This window comes from Nomia melanderi, chromosome 2 (assembly GCF_051020985.1).
Source record: "Nomia melanderi isolate GNS246 chromosome 2, iyNomMela1, whole genome shotgun sequence".
NCBI classification, from domain to species: Eukaryota; Metazoa; Arthropoda; class Insecta; order Hymenoptera; family Halictidae; genus Nomia; species Nomia melanderi.
The window spans coordinates 3,635,388-3,658,989 of NC_135000.1; the positions used below are offsets into that span (position 1 = coordinate 3,635,388).

At 37.4% G+C, this 23,602-nt stretch overlaps 2 protein-coding genes across 27 annotated transcripts in view; one reads left to right on the plus strand and one right to left on the minus strand.

Moving 5' to 3' along the window:
* Positions 1–23,602, plus strand: part of LOC116425946 (uncharacterized) — a 262,805-nt gene that overhangs the window by 183,215 nt on the left and 55,988 nt on the right. For 25 of the 26 annotated variants that reach the window (XM_076374563.1, XM_076374567.1, XM_076374565.1 and 22 more), the window contains 4 exons: positions 782–808; positions 1,631–1,802; positions 1,920–2,118; positions 2,995–3,190. In XM_076374563.1, the coding sequence (XP_076230678.1) occupies positions 782–808; positions 1,631–1,802; positions 1,920–2,118; positions 2,995–3,190 (594 nt within the window). The remainder of the gene's footprint in view (positions 1–781; positions 809–1,630; positions 1,803–1,919; positions 2,119–2,994; positions 3,191–23,602) is intronic. The other variant, XM_076374575.1, reaches the window with a different exon arrangement.
* Positions 3,468–22,731, minus strand: b6 (pentraxin-related protein b6). The gene is made up of 8 exons (XM_076374592.1): positions 22,326–22,731; positions 18,110–18,359; positions 12,698–12,803; positions 11,019–11,233; positions 6,463–6,562; positions 5,901–6,112; positions 4,980–5,366; positions 3,468–4,446 (listed from the first exon to the last, which is right to left on the minus strand). Exons 2-8 carry the CDS (start codon positions 18,338–18,340, stop codon positions 4,078–4,080), a joined length of 1,620 nt encoding a protein of 539 aa, XP_076230707.1. The 5' UTR covers positions 18,341–18,359; positions 22,326–22,731; the 3' UTR covers positions 3,468–4,077.

Sequence of the window (23,602 nt, forward strand, 5' to 3'; positions counted from 1 at the left end):
CCACCTAGCATTTTAAGGGTTAACTAACACAACTATTTCATTTCGCTCCATACATTACATAAAATTTAATATTGAGTTAAAAATTTTATAATTTCCTCCAATCAAATGAAACGGCGACAAACAGGTGCCTCTCGAGTGCGAAGGGTTAAATGTCAAAAGCCATTGGTACCCAAAAATGACCGAAGCAACTCAGAAGACAGTTCCACCGTCACGTGCCTCAAGGTATACAGTCCAACGTTTCGTGTGCGACAACCCGACGCCTTAACGTGCACCAGAACACGCCCTCCTGCTCGCAGTGTCCCGGCGATGTTTTTTACTGATTCTGCTCGTCTCTCCTACCCCGCCCCGTCCGCGAGCGTGTGCCGCCTAACCAGCGTGTGCATCAGGCCACGCCTGTACCGGCTCGCCGATAAAACGCGACCGCCAGCCTCGTCGGCCACGATTTATCTCGGCCGACGTATCTTCGTCTATAAGCCGGATCGAGGGCCAGCGGTCGCCGCTAGATTCTTTGCAGGACTATCCTCGGGCCCAGCCGCTCGGTCGCCGAGCCAAGGATTAACGAGAGCAGCGGTGACGACGCGAAGGGATCTACTCGATCTGCTCGCTTAAACGTCCCGAAATCGACGCAACGCGACGCAACGGCGCGGCGAAAAAAAAACACAGCCCCCTTCTATTTTCTCTGCTCCACGCATAACTACTACACTCGCCACCCACATATATTCATATCTAACTGGTTTTACTTGTGTGTGTGTTTCCGTGTACCCTGCCGACTGCGATACAGATGGGGACCAAGTCTCGCCAGAGAAAGGTAAAGTACCTTTATTTCTCGTCCGTCTCGTTCCCTGCGGTCTATGTGTCCGACGTGTGTCCGGTGCATGACACTCTGTCTCGATGTGGCTGTTATTTTCTCACCTTCTGCTGGGGTGCCTCGATACTTGTCCATGAATGGTTTTTTTTTATATAGCGATCGGTGCCGATTGGCGAGGTATCGAGGTGTAGATTTTTGTATGGCTTTCTCAGTTTCAGTCCACTGTCTCTGTAAGTGTACCGCGGTGGACCCGTCTCGTGTGCTTGTAGAGAGGCACTCCTGTGATTCGAAGTTTCGGGATCGAGGTTGGAAGGTTTGCACGTGGTGATGTGGTTACGCGAACACGTTGGCTTGCTGGTTTCATTGAAATCTGGAGAAATTCGTTGTGTTACGAGGGATTTTTCAGGGAATAAGGAAATTTTCGACCGTTTATGATTTATTTTATTGTTGTTTCTATTCATGATGCAAGGTTTGAACACGAGTTAATTAATGGGAGTTTATTGTATTCGCTTGAACTTTTGTCAGATGCTATTTTCAATAATAACTTTGTCTCATTAGAAGTTCGATTATAAATCAGATAGAAAAATCATATTTGATTATTTGAAATAATAATCAGTCTTAGTAATAGACTAATATTATCGATCAAATAAATGATTAACGATACAGTAGCTCTAACAGAATCATGCCAGAAATCATAGGTCAAGTGTTCAACGAGGGGCATTTGAAAAGTTTTCGAGTTTCGAGTGCAAACTTTCCACCTGATTTCGAACAATGAAAAGTTGGAGAACCAAAGGATTGATTGTTGAACTTTGTCGATTTCAGTCGCCTCTTCCGCGCGGTTTCCCGCCTCCCAATTCGACGATGTTGTTCGATGACGACCCGGGCATCATGTCCGAGGTGGAGACATCAAGCACCGGATTTAGACGGGGCGGCAAACAGAGAAGCAGCCTCCCCGTCGTACGGACCCCCAGCAAAACTCTGGAGCGACCATTAGGTAACAACACACCATCATCCACGATAGAATTAGGGTCGTCTTGTTGCTGCCTCGCTGCACGGTCACCTTGTTGGACATACCTGACCACACGATGCGTTTCTGTGGACGGTTCCTTAGGTCTAGTGTTCCTGCAGTATAGGAACGAGACGAAGCGGGCGCTACTGCCGAACGAAATCACGAGCATAGACACGGTGAAGGCACTTTTTGTCAGGAGCTTTCCGAAGCAACTCACCATGGAATATCTAGACAGTCCTCATGTCAAGGTTTACATACACGACAGCAACAAGGACATGTTCTACGAGCTCGAGGACCTTAGGTAAGCTGAATGCTGCGGTTATTTTGGTATTGTCGATTCATCCTGATCAGATTTGCTGATCTCTGATAAGGTCCTAAGAAAAGATAGAATAATATGTAGGTAACTAAAGGGGGGTTTAAATAAACTATGCTAAGGAGTGAAAGTATAATTGGGTTGAAAAAATATCAAACAATGCAGTATTGTTATGTTTGAATATTTAAATTTTATGACATCGGCAGTTTCAGTTGAAGCCTCGATTTAATCATTTTTATTGCAATAATAAGAGAGAGTAAGAAATAACAGAAGAAGAAAACAGAAATAAAAGAATAATAGTATCCATTTAATCCCTAAAAGAAAACTCAATATTTTCAGTATTGGAGTTCTTGTACACTAATCCGGGGAAATGAAAACTCTCTTATCACTATTTAACGCGTTCTGTGCTGTGCAAATTTCGATTATATTTTGCTTATGAACTGTATTGATTTTTTAAATAAAATATTATCTTATATTCAAGTGTTTAGCCAGTTTTATATATTTTATAAATAGTACACGTGGCACTGAACGTGTTAAGCACTCCAACATGGGAAACAAAAGCAGATAGAAGAAAGCTTAAAGTATTTGTTTAACCTTTAAAGAAAAATTCAATATTCCCCGTATTAGAGTTGTTCTGCACTAATCCGGGGAATGAAAACTCTTCACTGTTTACTCCAACGTGAAGAACAAAAAGGGACAGAAGAAAAGCTAAAGCATTCGTTTAACCTTTAAAAGAAAATTCAATATTCCCCGTATTAGAGTTCTCGAACACTAATCCGGGGAGGTCCGTAGAGGTCCCCCGATAAGCGTTGAAGTTCCAGCGACGTCTTTGTTACCAATCCCCGTGGTCCGTTTCAATTTCAGATCTCATCTGCGAGACATACGGGACCGTAGTGTGTTGAGACTGTTCGAGAGCACTGACGGCGTGACAGGGATGCCGGGCCCGCTGGGAATACCCAGCGGCGGATCAGGGCTGCCACCACACTGGGAGGATCAAAGCTACTTCAGCGAGCCGGAGTTCGACAGCGAATACCAACATCAGCACATTCACAAGAGCAAGGTGAGTACACAATGAATTGTTTCCTTCGTCTTTTTTTATTAATAAAAAGAGGAGAAGAATTTTTATTGGTACATCGTCGATAAACACGTAATACTGTCGCTTAAACGAATTATTCATTAACAATTACGGCTCGAGACTTATTGCTATAATAAATAGTTTCTAGGGTCTCTAAAGTTACGTCTTCGCTTGATAATTGATTAACTGTTAGTCGATAAATTAATAGAGTGAGGACATTTCTATACAAGAGTTTGTTTATAATTCTGTTTTCTATGCCTATTCTTTGATTTCCTTGAAATTTCTTTTGATATTTCATTGTTCTCATATATTTATGGTTCTTTATGATTAATATAAATAATAGTAAAGTAACAAAAGTAAAAATTGCTTATGAAACAACTTGTAACCACTAGAGTCAGTTCAAATAATTTCAAGTTTGTTAATCAGTACGGTTCCTTAGAAGTTAGCACTCTAAACGAAATCATTACAAATAATCGGTCTACCCAGTAAACTAGAGATTAACAAAATCGACTAATACTTGTCTAACATCATCAAGAGTCGACGCAGCTGAAGCTTGATCTTAGATTAACTCTGTCCAATTCTTAACTGGATAACAAACTGGCAAGCCTGCTCTCTCACTCAATAACTCTCTCAGGGAGTGATTACCACTTTCACTAAATCAGAAATTTTTGAATGAAGTTACAGACAAAAAATTACTCTAAATAAATTCTAGGATTTGAACCTCTATAGTTCTCTGTTCGAAGGACGCTTTGATCAGTAATCTTTGACTAAGTACTGTACTCTGGTGTCCTAGAAGTTTGTTCACAGCATTTCCCATCACTTTTCACTCAAAAGATTCCTGCGCCAGGTCCAGACATCTCAAATCAATTAATTTAGAATGCTTTGCAAGTTGACGCAGCTGGAACATGCACGGCACCCGAGTAGAGTTTCTTAGGAACAGACCTCCAGGCCATGATCAATGCTTTCCTGAACGGTTCCTCGGAGCATCCATCGCAGATGTTCATCACTCTCCTCACTTCACCTTCTGCTGGTTCTCTTTCGTCATCCTTGTTCTCATACTTTGGCAATTGTAAACCAAAGTTTGTCAATCCGGAGAAGTATTCGTTGTCCAGTCCTTGATGTAGGTAGCCATCATCTATGATCAAGCCATCCCCTAACTGCACTATTCCTCTTTTCTTCTTTTCAGAGTCTCGTTTCTCTAGTTTCTTGTCTTCGGATTCATCTGGCGCCACGAACGTTACCTAGGATAATATAATATTCATTAATTTTTGTTATTCTTAAATACTGAATTTTCTAACTAATCATATAAATTCGTATCAAACGTAGACATTTTCTTTTAGAAAAGTATTGAAAATAAAATATTTGCAACAAGTCTTATGAAAAAATCATAAAGCAAAGGGTTGAAAAAAAGTATCATCTAAATCTATACCTAATTCTCATACTAATTAATTTTTTTCACTAGTATTTATAACAAGTGCACAAAAAATCCCCTTTCAATCCTAATACTTCAGTATTAACCCCTTGCCTTATAAAAAAGTATAAAGATTCTGAGCAGAATTTAATAAGCATAAATATTACTCAATTCTTTTGAATTCAAATGAAATATTACTCTTCTGACATCAATTACTGTACTTTAAAGTAGACATGGGCATACATGCCTAGAATATTTATCTTTCTCTCAATAAATTATTGACGACAAAGTAATTGTATTGATCATACCTAAGAAACAAATCATAGGGCAAGGGATTAATTACCGAAAACCAAATTCCCCTACCTTGTCATCGATATGTTCTTCCTTAGAGGTTTCGTCTGCCTCTCTCTTCTTCTTCATTCGTTCTTCAACGATGCTGTCGAAACTTAAATCCTCGGATTTCTCGCTCGAGTCTCCAATAGTGAACGCTTCTTCCTCTCGTTTATAAAGAGCGCGATACGGGCCATCCGCGAAATTCATTTCTGCGCCTGTTATTCCGTTCGGCGAGGGCAGGCTAGGTTGTAGGTTACCAAATAATTGTGTAGTCCGCAAGGGAAATGCAGATGGTATGGCGTCAGGGTTAATAGGTGGAAGTGGCTGAGGGAGTGGTTGTTGAGGAGCTAGTGCTGGGTGTCGAAGGGTGACTCCTCCTTTGACGATCTGCAGTGGAGCACCTGGGTTCAATTTCACCTGAAATATCATAGAATTTTATTATTCACATTATATTATTCTGTAGAATGTGCAAGAATTTTTGGAACATTTTTTTGTAAAGAAATTGGATGACAGGAACATTTCGATTGTTTCTAATTTTGATTATTTTCAGCCTGTTTTCATTTATTAAGGTTGAAACGATTGAGAATTATTAATAATATTTGAAACTAGTTAGAAGTTTAACTTATTCTGTACATTATTGCTAATAATAAATTGAAATGAATTACTGAGGGTGAATTTAATAGGACTTCTTATGTTTCGAATGAAACTTTACTAAAAACATTATGGTCACTTGATCTAATTGAAGTTCATTTAGTTGTTCATCTAACTTTTGCGTTTTAACGGTGGGAAATACTCTTAATGGAACGATGAGAATTCCCTTTATACTCTAAGGGTTGTCTTCATTTATAAGAACTGAAAGCAGTGTTTCATTCCATTATGTTGTTTTTATGTTTCGTATAACTTCATAGAAATTTTATTATTATCTTTGTTTTATTATTTTTTTTTTCTTACCTGTGTGTTAATTTGTCCTCCAGTGAGGAAAGGGTTCGGCGGAAGGGGTGGACCAGTCACGGGCGGACGGGTGGGTCTTGGCGTGTTGTTACTTGTGTCGTGTTCGTAGTGGTGGGCGTGATGGTGTTTGTGATCCTTGTGTGCTTTCCCAGCAGTCAACGCAACCCCGTACAATTGAACCATTGTAAACTCTCCGAGATAACCACCGGACCCTAAAAAAATCATTATTTTAATTCAACTTATTTGACCAACTTATACCTTTAATTTATCTCTTTAACATATAAATTTTCCTGGTACATGTGTTAATTAATTCAAATTTGAAATTGAATTTGAGATTCTAATTATAAAGTAAGGTGATTAAAATTTCTTGATGTAGAAGATTGAATTAGCAACGTGTTTCCGTTATTAAAACGATGATCTAGTTTATGTAGGGTTTATACATAATTAATTTCTTAGAAGAGCACTTTAACATTTTATATTAATGAATCCAGTGAAATGGGTTAATTATGAAAATATTTTAGACGATAAAATTGAATGGCTACACCCTGTATATAAGTCTCACCTTTAGGTGCACCCTCGCCTTCCAAGAAACCGCCGCCCAGTTGACGTTGCTCTTGTCCTGTGATCGCTATTCCACCCCCTTTGATCACGTGGCCCACCAACTATTAAGAACAAGAGAAAGAAGAATTAAAATTTTAAAATTCATGAGTTCCAGGGAAGCTTTTTCTAAAGGTTGATTTTACACGATAAAAATTGAAGGGGGAACCTACAGTGACTCAGAAATTTATTCACGAAGGGATTTTAATATTCTTTCTGAGTATGTATAAAGTCTCGAACTCTATATTGCAATTAAGAAAAAAATCATTTGATAGATTTAAATATTATTTATTAAACATATTTCACTGATGTTCTAGTGTTTCTTAATGTTCATGCACTTTAATTTTCGATTTTGTGGTTTCGTGTGTTCTAATTTTCGATTTTGTTACTTCCACTGTTGCGATCTTCAGTTTTGTAATTTTGCTCGTTTGGATTTTCGATTTTGTTATTTCGACTACTGCAATTTTCAATTTCGTATTTCTGTTCGTTTGGATTTTCGATATTGTAATTTTATTTGTTTCAGTTTTCGTTTGATTTATTTCGTGTGTCCTTGATTGTGTGAGGTTCAATGTTTTGCGTGTGAAAGTGTTCCTAATAGATGGACTACATTTCACTGAGTACTGGAAAAACATATAAATTCAGTAACAGTACAAGGTAGGAGTACATGATAAAATCTTCTGCATTCGATCGACGTTTGATGAAAGTAGCACAAATTTCACAAGAATCTAGTTTCAATTTGATGCATATTTATTGCACAATTAATTCATATTTGATTTGGCAGAGAGTTTCAGATCAATTTAAATTTAATTTAATATTTTAATTGAAACCCATTTCATGTATAATTTAGTGTACCTTAGATTTTAATTACTTCCCAAATGTCAATGCAAATTGGTTATCAAATATTTTGTGTTTATTTATATTTCTAGTCGTGTTAATTCTCGAAAAATGCGTATTTCTCTAATTAGTCTCATTACTTAAAGTCATTTGCAAAGAGTAAAGTTCTCTGTAATTTTTGTTTGTTCCTTTACATATACAAGAATTATAGCTCATTCCATTGCTGGATTGAATAATACATTGAAAGACAACTATTTTTGTTATGTAAAAGAACAATAATTAATCACATTAGATATCATTATAGAACGGGTGGATGAGAAATCTGAGTAAAATTAATTAAATAACACATTAACCCTTTAACTTTGTATTACATATACTGATCAAATTTGCAAAGGATATGCAAATTATTAATTTATTTAAATTAAACTGTATATAAACGAAAGTTGTGTGCTCTATTTTATGTGAACAGTATTATAGTCTTATATTAACGGTTAAATAAAAACGAGATTACAATTTGACAAGAATATCTTCTTGGATAGTATACGTATTTTATGGGCTAAATAATTAACTGTTATAATGTCCTATCATTACAAATAATGACAAACTAGAAGTTGATTGAAACCTAACCTAGACCCGAGTAATGATATCCATAATGGCTGACTATTATAAATAATGACCCATTATGTAATAATTTGGCTCATATTGTACACACAACCCGAGAAAACTTACACTTTAAACAGTTGAAAGTTTACTTTGGTTAACATTTTTCGACTTCTTAAATGAAAATAAATTGCAAATTATTGTTTAAAATGGTGTGTCGGAAAATAATGTATTAAAAGTTAACAGTGTCAACTATTTCTGTACCCCTCAAACAAAACAAATGAGACATTAGAAAACAATATATTTCTCTAAATCTTCCTGATCTGCTCAAATAAAATTAAATCACAAATTATATTTTAAAATGATGTCACTGAATTACAGCTTAATATGATGTTCTAATTATTTATTCAAGACTACTTGGAAAGCACTGAAATGGTACCTTTAAATGGTACAATTGCGACACTACAAATAAATATGGAAGAAATGGTTAAAATAAGTAGACGTTGCAATTAAATCGAATATCGAGTTTGACTCGACATAGGACTGCTAAGGATGAAAAGACAACAGTGTTCGTTAAATTTTTTCCATCCCTTAAACATAAAACGAATAACTTTCCAAATTTGTTCGATTCTTAACCCCTTCAGACTTGACGCATAATAATGTACACAGTTTTATCACTTTCAACATATGATAAAATATTGAAACTATAATTTTACATAATAAATTATTGTATATTATTATTATTATATTATAAAGTATTATATAGCAATTGTCATCACTATATTAATCAAAATTAGTTACTATTGTATATTAATTACATATAATCATTGTACACTAACAAAACTATAACTTTAATCCTATTTTTATTAGAAAAGTGGTGTACTACCATATTCCATTCAATATAGATGTCTTTACTAGGGCAATAGATAACCCGTTCATTAGCCAAATCGATGAACCCCACTTCCCGAATTTTCAAGATCTCATTACTAAAGCACTCCATTGGCTCTTAACTTTTTATATTTCAAATAAATCTCATTATCACTGCTTTTCATTCAATAAAAGAATAAAAAGTCCTTTAGGCATATCGCAATAATAATAAAGATTACTTCAAATATATACTATTCTATATATTCTACACTTGTCACACTATAATAATAAAGTAAAATAACATTTTACAATGATTACTCGAGTTTGCATTCAAAAGAAAATTCCAAAAATCAATATGTAATTATTACATCACATTTCTCTACTTTCTGTTCTATGAAATTAATCGATTTATTTAATGAATTGCTCAGGTATCAACCTTCCATTGTCAAGTGAATAACTGCACATTATTACTGACGAAAATCAAGTCCGAAGTGTTTAACACGTTGAATGCCGCACAATTTCATAGTGCAAACTACACAAAGTGGAAAAAATAATATTAAATCATTCGAGTGAATTGCACTGTTAATATTGCTGGTTCATCTAGCTGCATGTCATCGCATTAGCTAGCATTAATCATATAGAAATGTTTTCAAGCAATCATGATTTAATTAAGTGAACCATAGTAATTCAATTTGATCGGGGGTCACCGATGATCCCCATGGCATTCAACGTGTTAAATAAAAACAAATAACAGTCACACAAACTTCTGTTCTAAAAATTCACAAGCGAGGATACCACCGTATAAAAATCTTGGATGACGTTCCCAAAGATTGCTTTCTACTCTAGCAATCACGTGCGCCTCTCGCCACTTTCTTTGACTGCGACACGCCACGAAAACGATAAGCGACAGTGCACACAGACGGAAACACACACAGAAGCTCCGTATTCAGTGTTGTCTGTCGGGCCTGGAGCCATGCGTGCATCGCGATCATAACAATATTCCTCGTTCGAGAAAGCGGCCATGCGGAAACGCTCAGAGTTTCGCGAACAGTGTGCGGTTTCTCAAGAATTCGTTCTTTTTTTTTTTAATTGTTTTACTTTGTGTTTTTTCTTCTGTTCGCCACGCAAAGACGTGCAAGCGAGAGCCGGGGGATTGGAAACGCGCCGTCAATTCCGCTCCCCTTACCCGCCCCCAGAATTTCTTCCATCGGCGAACGAGCACCCGCCCGTTACTTTCACGGTCAACAGCGGAACGTTCCGACTACCGAGGAGCCAACTGTCTGTGTAACTGGCCACGTGAATAGTTAAGCCGATTAGACACTTGAGAACCATGAGAAAATTAATATATCGACAGTACTAATCCGCCAATTGGCTTGTTACTATTGAAAATTAATCGGGCGTTAATTGAATGGTATTGAAAGTTTATTCTCACGATGATGTATTGACACTGGAACTATCGGGAGTGTAATATCATCGGTATGTAATGTTTATAAGGATTGTAATAATTATTTTTCGTGTTTTTCGTGTACTGGTTGCAGTATTGGAATGGAAGTATATATTTTGGTAATCATTTCGGATATTTGACAGTTTTAAGGTATCAGTAATTAGAAAGTAAGAAGTTTTGTTGACAAGATTTGTTAACTGCTCGAGATTTTGAAGTAGGTGTTAGAAATATTTCTTTTCTCATATTGGTGCATTTTAAGGGTTTCTTTTAAGGGTTCACTGCATTTTAAAAATAATATATCAAAAAGTGATAATTGCGTTTATTCTATTACTTTGCTATATGAATTTTCACGAAGTCAAAATTGTTCTTCTAAAAAGCTATAAAATATAACAAATTTATTCGTAAAGCAGCTATTACTATTTATACCGATACTTCTTATACTATCTAAACCAAAATATCTGGTTAAATATAAAAAAATATCTTCCGTAACACATTATTATCAATAACAAAACAATGTTGATTTACAGAGCAAAAGATGATATATCCTACATAATTCTTCACACAATTTTCTATTAAAACTTTCTGCCTTCAAAATGGGATTTGATTCAATCGTCAAGCGTATCAAAGCGTTAAAGAAAATTAATCTCTTCTTTTTAAACAATTTCCATTCGTTTTACCGAGTTCGGTAAAATGCTCTCGAACACCCAGTATAATAAAAAAAACGTACGATTGCGGGGGTTCTCAAGCCGAAACGTATCGAGCAATCGGTTACTCACCCTGTTGTTGAACCCGCGACCGACACGCTCGTCGTTGACCCAGATCTGCCATTCCCCGGTCCGGCCGTTCCAGCTTTGGCAGGAGTGATACCACTTGTTCAATCGCAGGGGATAATTCAATCTGTACAAGTTGTGCCCGTCCACATTCATCATGTAGTAGGAGCTTCTCGGGGTGTTCGCCACCCAGGAGAGTATGCCTCGTGGCTGATCGCCCACTAATCGGGTATAAACATCATTCAATTTACTCGGTATCGATTCACCAGCGATAAACGAAAACATTCATCATTGCTCAATCACTGAACTTTGTATTGATTAATCCGGGTCAAAAATGACCCGGTCACAGGCCAACGTACAATCATTTTTTCGAATTTTGTGAACATTCATTATCATCTACTTGCAGCATTCAGTTCATTCGGGATTGTTTTAGGAATGAGAAAGAATGCTGTTTACTGTTATTCAGTTATTGAATTTTACGTTGATTAATCCGGGTAAAAAATGACCCGGTCATAGGCTAACGTACAATCAGTTTTTCGAGTTCTGTGAACTTTCATTATCTACCTGCAGCATTCAGTTCATTCGGAATTGTTTTAGGAATGAAAAAGAATGCTGTTTGCCGTTATTTAATTATTGAATTTTACATTGATTAATCCGGGTAAAAAATAACCCGATCACAGGCTGACAGAAAGTCATTTCTTAATCTCCAGTTAATTCTTATTAATTACTGACAACATTTCCTTAATTCCAAATTAATTCAGAAACGAAAAAGAAAGTCTCCAATCATTAACCTAGCACTATATTTTATGCTACTTAATTTGAGTCAAAAAGGACCCAATTATCGGCAGGGACACAATCACGTTTTTAAAATTCATTGGATTTTTATCGTCTATCTAAATTCTTAGTCATCTTCGCTAACTAAATAAACGATTGTCACCCGATGAATTGCTTCGATACACTTACAATCTCTTCTACAATATCTAAATTCATATTGAATTTTCAATAACCTCCCAAACCTCAACTCATACTTCCATAGAAAACTACCTCCAAGTAAACAAACCTTAATCGAACAAACCCCTGCAATCAATCGCGAATGAAACCATTAAAATTCTTCAATTTCCTTCGTATAATACGATCACATAAATCCGCCTATTCCCGGCCATCCCATGAATCTCAACCGTGAACCAAACACAGCTCTATCTGCAACGATAAAATTTAACCGAATAAACTCGAACAAAATCGATGTCTTGTTTAAGCCGCCCATCATCCGCTTTCATGACGTTACGTGTCCCATAACTCGAGTGCAGATATACCTTGACTTGCACCCGTTAATGGCTAATAAAAAAAAAAGAAGAAGAAAAAGAGGGAAACGAGAATAGAGGCGCGTGACGTTTCTAAGTAATATCGTTGTGCAGCGTTATATCCCGAGGTCTTCAGGGAAATCCGATCGTTTAACGGTTACGCGATCGCCGGGAATTTTTGAATAAATAATTATTACTTAATACCCGCAGGGGATCGTTAGATGGGGAAACGGTTGCAAAACCGTCTGGCCCCGCAGGTACGCTTCATCTTTCTCTTTTTTTTTTTCGTGGAACTTTTGCTTTCGTCGCCTTTCGTCACCTGCGGGGAAAGGGACCCCTCGGGTGAAAGGGAAACGAAAACTGGCTTCCCCCCTCGGCACTCACCTGCGTACGAGAATAACGGGTGGTCGTTCGTGTGGTTGTAGAACTTGGTCCACATGCACAGGGTGAATTCCTTTATGTCTGGCAGGTCTATTTTGTAGTGGATATACTGCGACATAGGGAATGAGATTTCGTTAACAAATATTTCTATAGGATTTTTCAATAATTTGTGTCGTTTGTAACGGTCTATGTTGTTGTAATACCAATCGTAATATTCTATTGTTCTTACGTTGTTGTTATTAGTAATAATATATTAGTGTTATTGTCGTTGTTATTATTTTGTTGATGATCTGACACTAGAACTACCGTTCTAAATGTGTTAATACTTGAAGTTATTGAAAGAACTCATGGTTTATGTTATATAGTTAATTAATAAATATCGTACAATAGTAACCATTGATAACTATTCTACTATTACAATAATACACTATTCTAAACAGAAAACATTACAATAAAATACTGTTCAAGATTTTCGTCGTCACTATTCCAATATTTTCTATGTTACCATTAGTAACATTCTTATGAAATAATTAGTTCACTCAGTTCTACAAAAATAAGAATTTTCTTATAAACGGGAAAAAGCTGAATAATTATCATAAACATGAATTTAATAATGTCACAGTTGATCTTTTATCATTCACCTAGAAACGTCCATTTAATATTTCCGTTCAGCTCTGCGCGAAGATTGAAGGGAAAAAAAATCAAAGCTGAATATTAATTACCGGTACGTAACCCAGTCAACATGCTTTTCACACATCCCCGAGCGCAAGATCATGAATAATTTACAGCGGCCGAGAGAAGTGAGTTAATGGCCGTTAAATAAATTCCGCTGATTCGAAGCGCGGTGATACGCAGGTCTGCATATTATCCAATACCTTGCGCCGGTAATTAGCATCAGTCACTGCTACGCAACGTTCGGTCTTGATTACGTGTGTTTTTCCCTATCCGCGATTCTTTCCACGTCTAGAGATCGTGACCGTTTGCAAAAGGCCGCTGGCGCCGAGTCCCTTTCGCAGCGCGCGCTCGCGCGAGTTCCCGCTTCTTCTCGGTTTCCGCGAACTGGTCGTTTCCCTTTGCGGCTTAATTGACCATTCCGACGTCGCCTTTTCCGTCCTCGTATCGAGAGCACCGTGCAGAAAAACCGGACGACTCTGAATTACGAGAGGCTCGTGACTGAATTGGAGCGGTCTTTATCGTGTAACACGAATAAACGTGGAGACAACGGTGGACGGTCAAGTCCTGTACATCTTACGCTACGGGTTCACTTGAGACTTTTCTTTACCAGGAAGGTTAGTCGAGCTGAATTTTAACCGTTCAAGGCCTACAGATTTTCTCAAAAGTCCGCTTGAAAAATACCAAGCGGCACGCTTTCGTTTCAATTCTGTTTTTACAGAAATAAATGTTAAATAGCACGATCGTTACGTTTTTTCAGTGCTAAGCGTGTAATATTAGAAATAAGAATGAGTAATTTGAAGGAAAAAGAAATAAATAAGCTTCATCCGATTCTACGAACCGATAGACTGGCACTTTTAGACAGTGTAACGGAGAAGCGCGATCGCGCCGCTTGGGACTCAAACGGTTAAGTGGATATGCAGCTTAAATGTTCGCTACCAGCGCCTATTTCGGTGACGGTCTCCTCAATTGTAATATTTTCTTCGATCCAATGAATCTTCTAAACAAAATATTAGAGAAACTGAAACGAACCACTGAGTTCCTAAATGTAATGTCATAGTTTATCATTTTTAATAATAATATCCATAGGATTAATTTAATTTTCATTATGTAAATTATAGGATTACGGTCGTCACAAATATGTGACTCTTGTAGCGAACGTGTTAAGAAATAGTTTTGGGGAAGTAAAACGTGTACAGGTTTAAGTTCAAGTGTATACGCGACATATGAATTTGTTTTTGGAGAAAATTTTTGTTCGAGTTCAAGTGAAGATGTGACGTAAGTCATTTTCAAGAATGGGATTGTTGCGTGGTTCTGATCAAGTGGATACGTAACATAAGAATTTGTTTCCGGAGAAAATTTTTGTACGAGTTCAAGTGGAAACGTAGTTTAAGAGTCATTGACAAGAATAGGATTGTTACGTGTTCTAATCAATTAGATACATAACATAACAAGTATTTAAACTAACTTCCACGTTCTCTATATAAGTCTATCTTCTACTGTATACATAACATAATACCTGCTGTGTATAGTAAATTTGTATATAAGTCAGTCTAGTTTCAAGTGGACATGTAACCGAAGAGGTAGTTTAGAGAACAAGATTTATTGCAGTCTAATTAGCCTCAAATGGATACGTGAAACAATAACTACAATTTATAGTTACCACGGAAGTCTAGTTTCAAGTGGATACGTAACCTAAGAGTTATTTTCTGAACTGAAATCCTCAATAGTCTAGTTCCAAGTAAACATACAACATAAAAAGTACCTTGAAATTTAGAATTGTTTTGTTTCAGTCGGATTTCAAGTGTAGACGTAGCTTAAACACCTCCGGGACTTCCCCTGAATTCATCAGAACTTCTTGCTCGCGTTACAATTCACAGGATACTCTTCTATATCCACCTCGTCTCCCTTCTTACTTCCGATCGATCCTCTCCAGAGGACATCGCCGCGTTTCACGGAACAATTAACGTCTGCAATCACGCTTCGGAGCAATTTAGCTCGCAATCGAGCCACTTCGAGTGGCCGGCGGGGTATCATCCTTTCACGGCTATCCCTAGCGTTTCCGGTCTTGCCGATCGATCGGGCGTTGCGTGACGCGTGCGTAACTACCGGTCTAGGAAATCACGGCGAAGGTCTTGCCATCGTAAAATCGCTGGATCTCTCCTAGATCGTGTGTTACACAACGGAGAAGCACTTGGAGCACGAAAGATGGCTAACCTCTGAAAACGCGAGCAAGGGAGCCAAGATATCTTCCGTGAAAGCCCTACCTAAGCTACGTCTTCACTTGATATTTGGCTCCAGTGAATTTTACTATTGAATCTGACTTTTTGCAGAGGCTATAATTTTCTGATAGTTGAAAATGTAATTTAGTTAGTTGAAAAAGTAATTTAATTGCGAAATAAAATTTATGCTACGCCTCCACTTAAAATTAGATTCTAGCAGGTTAAAGAAATTGTGAATGTTCTCTTAATATATAGTGTTGGTTAGTTTTACAATTGTGTTCTTTTACTCGTCCTTGTTTAACTAAAAAAATTAACTCTTATGCCACGTCTCCACTTAACATTCGACTCGACCCATTTTCACTCTGAAAATCAAACCTTACGTTACATCTCCACTTCAAATTTATCTCATCCAACTTTTATTTCAACAATTAATCCCCGTCTCCACTTGGTGTTTCACTTATCTCAAAAATTAGATCTTACACCACATCTTCACTTGAAATTTGTCTCATCCCGCTTTAACTACAACAATTAATCCTTGTCTCCACTTGACATTTGACTAATCCCTATCTTAAAATTAGCCTTCAAGCTTCGTTTCCACTTGAAATTCGACCAAATCCCATCCTATCCAAAAAATTAACTCTAACGCAGCATCTCCACTCGACATTCTACCAATTGCCATCCCCCGCTCCAGATCCTCTCCAAAAACGATCGTTCTCCCCGATAACCGTGATCAGGACTTAACTAACCCGTTTTCGTTCCAATTAATCCCAGCTTCGGTCGAGCCCGAGCAATCTCCTGGCTGTCAAACATCGACGGACAGCCAACGACGCACTCGATCGTGCAGTTCCGCTCGACTGTCGAACCGATTACCGCGATAATATCGTCGCGGACGCGGTCCGATGGCTCTCTTGCAGTGCTTCTTTTTCAGTTTCCGTTAACCTTGATCGAAGAGGAACCGCCGAAGTCGGTCATTCTCTAAACAGACACGCGCACGCGTGCACGCACGCACGCAATAGGAAGTCGAGCAGCGTTTTCTCCTACTTTCGTTGCCGCCGCGATCCGTGTCATTTTGCCGGACGCTCTCGACCGTGAAGCCGATCTCGAGGCACGCGAGCCGAGGAATTCGCGGCGCGGAGCTGAAAGAATCCACTGTCGCGCCGAGGATTCCCGTTATGCACCTGTTACCTTTGCTTCCCTTGTCCCAGTCTGTTTTTCTCGAATCTGCCAATGCCACGAGACAAGTCGATCCTTTTTTTCTCGAGATCTCGTCACGCTCTAACGTTCTCTTATGGAATTCATATTTCATAACTGTTCAAACGTTTTTGAGACGCTTTTTTAAAAGAATGTGGAGTTTTCAGTGAGTCAGAGTCTTCGGTTGTCGAATGGAGTTTGTAATAAGTGGATTTGCGGTTTACAATGTCGTTTGAAATTGAGGTGAGCGGTAATTCTTATGAAATTTAATATTTCTGTTGCGATAGGTCGTTTTTGGGTTGGAGTTGTTCACTCGGAGAATGGAGCCTTACTTAATTGGAATTTCGCACCGTTCGAGTATGAAAATTTCAATTTTCTTTGGGTCTCTGTAGTTTAATGTACGCGAAGTCTGTTGATGGGGATAAAAAGATTGTGGGAAAGGAAACTTAGAATTGAAAGTAGTGCAGCGTGAAATGGTATGGAATTAAGAATTAACAGTATAAGTGGTATAAAATGAAATTAAACGCCGAAGAATACTATAGACAATTTTCAGTTATTATTCAATAGTAGTTCTTGTTTTCCAAACTATATTCCCAAAAACGCTATGGATCGTCTTCATTGATTAATAACACCATTACATTAGCAAAAATTAAAGTTTCATCAAATTCCACAAAAAATATACCAAATTTTCCAGTGTAAAGACAAATGTCTAAAATCCCTCAAGCATCACTTCACCAGTTAAGAGTTAAACAGTTGGCCATAACTTCACCAATAAAATTCCATTTACTACCCTATAACTTTCTTTAACACGTTGACTGCCACGAGAATTTTAAGCGTTTTGTGTATTAAGCCTTATTTTTTCCTAACAATGACAATTGGTACTAGACATAATTATTACTGACTTGGTATCACAGTACTAATGTTACACTATTATCAAGTTACGTATATTACTAAATATTTTTATTCGACATCAATTTTCATAATTTATATTTACACCAGCTAATATATTTAGTAATCAAATAAATATATTTCCTGGAAATTTAACTATCATTAAAAGCTCGGTAAAACACTAATTGCTCAGTGAAATTTCAAATTTAATTCTTTATTTCTTCTCGTATTATCTATTGCAAAATTTATGCTGTGTAAATTCCTCACACTTCCTTTATCTCTTCCTTTTCTCTACTAAAGGACATCCACCCGTCAAATAAATAAACAAATAAATAAATTTTCTTCTATAATTGTTTTCAAGCAATTTGAAAGCTCCTATGATCAATGACCACCGCAGCAGTCAACGTGTCAAACAATTCAATAAACAAATTGCTCCAAATACCTCGAAGTACAGTTGCTGTCGCATGGCAACCTTGTAAAGGGTGCATTTGTCCTGTTCCTCGCTTAGTAAAGGCGATCCTTCAAATTCGTAGAGAGATTGAGCTGGACCAGTGTCGTAGTCTTGGAGGATGCTGGTTGGCGGCTGTGGCAGGGATGGCCGCCACGCTGTTGATATGGCGTCCACCCTGGCCGCCGCCATTATGGCGCATACCGAGAAAATGATCAGCGCCATTTATCTACCCTCGACCGGCCTGAAGTGAAAATCAAACGGAACTTTCTCCGATATTGCTCCCGTCGAAGAATACTTTTTTTTAATGAACCCGTTGGCTGCCGTGCCGGCCATCGCCGGCCTTGTAATTAATTGAAGCAACCGATTAGCTGTAACTTCGGATAAAATTCTATAACGTGTTTGCAACGTGAATTTCGATTTCGGCGGAATAGTTTCGTTAAACGTGACAAGAAAGTACTTCTTGTTATATGAAAATCCTTCAGCAGCCAACGAGTTAATTTTGATCACTTAAAATAAAGAAATAAATTAATAATAATTATATAGTTAGGTCAAGTTTTCCAGTTTTAATATTCACTGTAAAAGATTAAGACGCTGTTAATAATTCGAATCGAAAATGGGAAAACGTAGAAATTTGATTATTTGTTTCAATATGAATGAGAAACCAATGCTTGAAGATTGATAATATTGAAACAGTAACAACAAAAGGGGAAATCCAATATTTATGTACTGCTCATATAATATCACGCGTTCTGTTTATACAGCAAATACCAATATCAAGCTACCAACAATGTTCACTATAAAATACCAAATTCCTCTTTCCAATAATTCAGTGAATTCCCGAACAAACCATCAAATATTCAACGTCCAATTTTTCAAGGATTCCCCGCTAACAAACACTATAAATATTAAATTTCGGGCGAAATGTTTACTCAATTATCCGGGCCAAAATTCTTTGTTGAAAATTCGCTTTTCAACGGTGATATTCTCCAATTTCTCAATATCGGGAAAAAATATATCGAGGAAACAGGAAGTCTGACGGCGGCCGGGCGTCGATCGCGTTGCGTTAATGGTTACATTGTTATATACACGTCTACCGGCTCGGTTGCGAAATTCAATTCCACGCCTGCGGAACGATATACTACTCGCCCCGCAGGCGCGATAAAAATCAGAATTTTCCATCGATCCGCGTGTGCACGCACGCACGTCGCTCGGCCGGGCGAGGCGGAGTGAGGCAATCGACGAGGGGATCGCGAAACCGCGGCCGTTCGTTTCGCCCGAAAATTGTCGTCCCGTTTCTCCCTTTTGCTTTTCACTGCGTTCTCCTTTGCGCGCCGCATTTCGAAGGTTTCACCTATGCGCGGAAAAGAAACGAGTCACGTTCCGATCGGGGGAATAGAAACGATTGTATTCGGCCACGAGAAATTTAAGAGGAATGTGTTACATTGTTCTTTTTTTAGGGTTTTAGTTGCTTTTAAAAATCATGTGTGTAGATTGAAATCGACGGAAATCGGTTTCTGATATTCGATTCGATTGAGAATAAAGAAACGATTGTATTCGGCCACGAGAAATTTAAGAGGAATGTGTTACTTTGTTTGTTCTCTTTTTAGGGTTTTAGTTGCTCTTAAAAATCGTGTGTGTAGATTGAAATCGACGAGAATCGATTTCTGACATTATTCAATTCCATTGAGAATAAAGAAACGATTGTATTCGGCCACGAGAAATTTAAGAGGAATGTGTTACTTTGTTTGTTCTTCTTTTAGGGTTTTAGTTGCTTTTAAAAATCCTGTGTGTATGGAGATTGAAATCGACGGAAATCGGTTTCTGATATTCGATTCGATTGAGAGTAAAGAAACGATTGTATTCAACTACAGAAGAATGGAGATAAATTTTTATTATTTTTGAAATCATTTTTGTAGATTGAAATTGACAGCAATCGGTTTCCGGTATTATTACTGATTTGATCGGGGATAATATAAACGATCGCATTTGACCTCGAGCAAATCTAGAGAATTGCATTTCTTTGTTTGTTTTTTTAAAGGATTTTAGTTGTTTTTAAAAATCGCTTGCCAATTGAAATTGAGAAAAATTGGTTTCTGGTATTACTATCGATTCAATTGAGGATATAGAAACGATTGTATTCGACCACAGGAATATCGGGAAAAATGTATCGCTTTCTCTTTTGTTTTTTCTCTTTTTAGGATTTTGGTTGTTTTTGAGAACCGTTTGTGTGAACTGAAATTGACAAAAGTCGGTTTCTGGTATCATTATCGATTCCATTGAGAATATAGAAACGATTGCATTTGGCCTCAAGAAAATTGAGTAAACTGTATTTCTTTGTTTGTTCTTTTTTTCACGATTTTACTTGTTGAAAATCGTTTGTCGATTGCATTGAAAAGAGTTGGTATTACTATCGATTCGATTGTGAATATAGGAATGATTGTATACGGTCAAAAAAAATTGGAAAAAATGTACCTATCGTTTTCTCCTTTGTTTTTCATTTTATTAGGATTATAAAATTGTTCATTACAATCCTTTGTCGATTGAAATCGAAAAAGTTTGGTTTTGTGAATTATTCTCCATTCGACCGAAATTCCCTTTTCAATGATTTCTCTTATTATTTAATGAAGATGGGGCTGGGTTTTCAGATAATAAGTTTAATTGGATTTTTGTGTGATTAGTGTAATGAGAATCGACATCTTTTGATTAAGACTTTTTAATTGGAACGGTCTTTAATGAAGGTGAAACGAAAAGTGATATCATTTAATAATGATCATGGGGGAGTTATTTAATCGTAATTAATTAGGATTTTAATTAGATTCGTTACAGCTGGAAATTCTTAATTAAAATGTATTTTAACAAACGTGAATCGAAATGTTATCAGTTTATTTACTAATGAAGTTATTTCTCATTTATTTATGGTTAAGGGAAAATTGTATAATGTGCATCGGTTTCCAGGTGTTCAGATTTCGCGCCATTCTTTCAAACGTGGGAAAGCTATTGGAATTTTCTTCGGTTGATTTTCCTTCGTTCCACTTTCTTCGTGTATCACTTAATTACGTTCACCTGAATATATATAATCGGTTTCAATCGCTTGCATTACTGCAGGATTTGCATCGGATGCAATTAATTCAATTTGATTGTAAATAATTGTATAAATTTCATAGGAATTCCGAACGAATCGTCCAATAAATTTTCATTAGCGTTCCTTAATTATATTGGTGTGCGATTGAAACAAATCGTAACTGATTCGTCGATATATAAATCAAGGAACTAAATCATGGAAAGTATGGACAAGGAAATTAATGACAATAGAATTGGCAGATGTAATTAAACATTAATAGAAGATTGGAAATAATTGGTGAACGTAATCGTATGTTAACGGGCGATTAAAGAGACATTATACACGTGATAACGTCGATTTCATGTGTTTACTTTGTTCCATCGAGTATAATTAAAAACAAATGGATCTGTCACTTGCAATTCTAAATGTTTTAACTGATTTTGAAAAAACCGAACCGTGAACTTTTACAATAGCTCTCTCATTAATTTTTCCCGTTACAAAATACTTATTATAGATTGTTATTGACAATAAATTTTATCAGAAACCTTTAGTTTTCAAATTAAATTGAAAACCGAAAAATAAACAGAAATTAATGAAAGTCGCAAGTGTCTTCTTACTATAAAGATAGGTTAATCGCGAATTTTTTTTTATAAACAACAAAAATCTCCAAAAAGACAATAATATAAAAAACTCAATAGAAATGTCAGAATTTTTAATTAATTTTATTAATTTTCTTTCGCTTTAAATTCATTTTATTACTCTTCAACAATTTTATTTTAATTATCCTCCCGAACCCAAAGCTGGATAATAAAATTCATTACATAATGTGTATTACATTCTCACAGAGTTATAATTAAAATGATCAAATTCCTTGAAACACAGTTCTTCCCAACCCGAATTCCCAAAATTCTAAAAATTCTAAAAATTGTCAATCCCCATAAGAGATCCCATTACCGCGACCCACCAAAGCCACCAAAATCCCCCATCGCGAAACCGTCAAACACCCTCAAAAGCCCGCAACATCGCCAGAAGCATTTTCATCAAGAATCCCAGCAGAGCGTGAAGATAATCGCGTCAGAACGCTTCCGTCGAATCGACTATGAAAGGATCGCCGGCAATGAAAGGAATCTTTCACGGAGAGCTTACCGCGATCGAGGAAAATTCGTTTCCCAGCCCGGGGCAGGCAGCTCTTCGATCCTCTAGGATCTCAGCTCTCTCTCACTCCTTCGCAACGAACTCAAAAATCGATGTTTATTTCCTCTCGGAACGACTCGACTGCGAAATAATCGACCCGATCACTTCTTCGATCCTCTAAGATCTCACCTTTCCCTTCTTCCTTCGGAACAACAGCTCGAAACTCGAGCCTTGTTTCTCCCGAAACGATCCGATGGCTAATTGATCGGTGGAAACGACGAAAAGTAGGTATGAAATTGAATCGAAACGAAGGTCAAGGAGAAAATCGAGAAATAAACGAAAGGAAATTCACTTGGGGGAGAACTAGATTCACGGCTGGATCGAGCCGTGATCCAAGGAGAAGGTAGATCCTCGCGGTCTCGAAACAGAAAGGTAACTGTCCGGCTGGCTCTACTCGTAGGCCTGGTAAACTCGTAAGAGGTGTGTGCACACAAGCGCACACCTCCTACCAGGTTTCTTCGGTAACTCGCCTTTTTCGTCTCCTTCTCTGTTTCTCTTCCTGCGCCGGGAGGGTTTCCAGTCGCCGATGATCCAACGATCGCCGGACGCCGGATCGGCCGCGTGGAGCGAGTTTCACGATTTAGCGGGTCAGTCGAGCAGACCCGTTCGCGGATTTTTCCTGATCGTTAAGCAGCTCAAGACTTGTTTGGGCATTCTACATTCTAAGGAGCATTTAATCGCGTGTGTTGCTCGCCTATTAAAATAACCTTGAGATATGTTGTCAACCACGTCATTTTCAACAACTTTTTCTTATTCATAAAACGAGCGGTCATTGGCATTTAATTCTCCCTTATAGTTTCGTGATGTATACTGCCTTGCGTCTCCGCAGACTTTTCATAGTGTTCAGAGATTTTTCATATTCTTTGCAGGCTTCTCACTGTCTTTCTGGGCTTATCACATTCTTCTCAGATTTATCATAACCTTTCAGATTCATCATAGTTCTCTCAAACTTGTTGTAGTCCTATCTGATGTATCATAGTCCTTTCAGACTCACCATACTCTTGTCAGACTTATCATAGTCTTGTCAGACTTATTATAGTTCTCCCAAACTTACATTAATCCTCTCAGACTTATCATAGTTCTCTCAGAGTTACCATGATGTTTTTAGACTCCTGATAGTCTTCTCAAATTTATCATAATCCTCTCAGACGTATCATAATACTCTAAAACTTCTGATCGTCTCTTCAGAGTTATCACAGTCCTCTCAAATTCATCATGGTCTAGTCAGA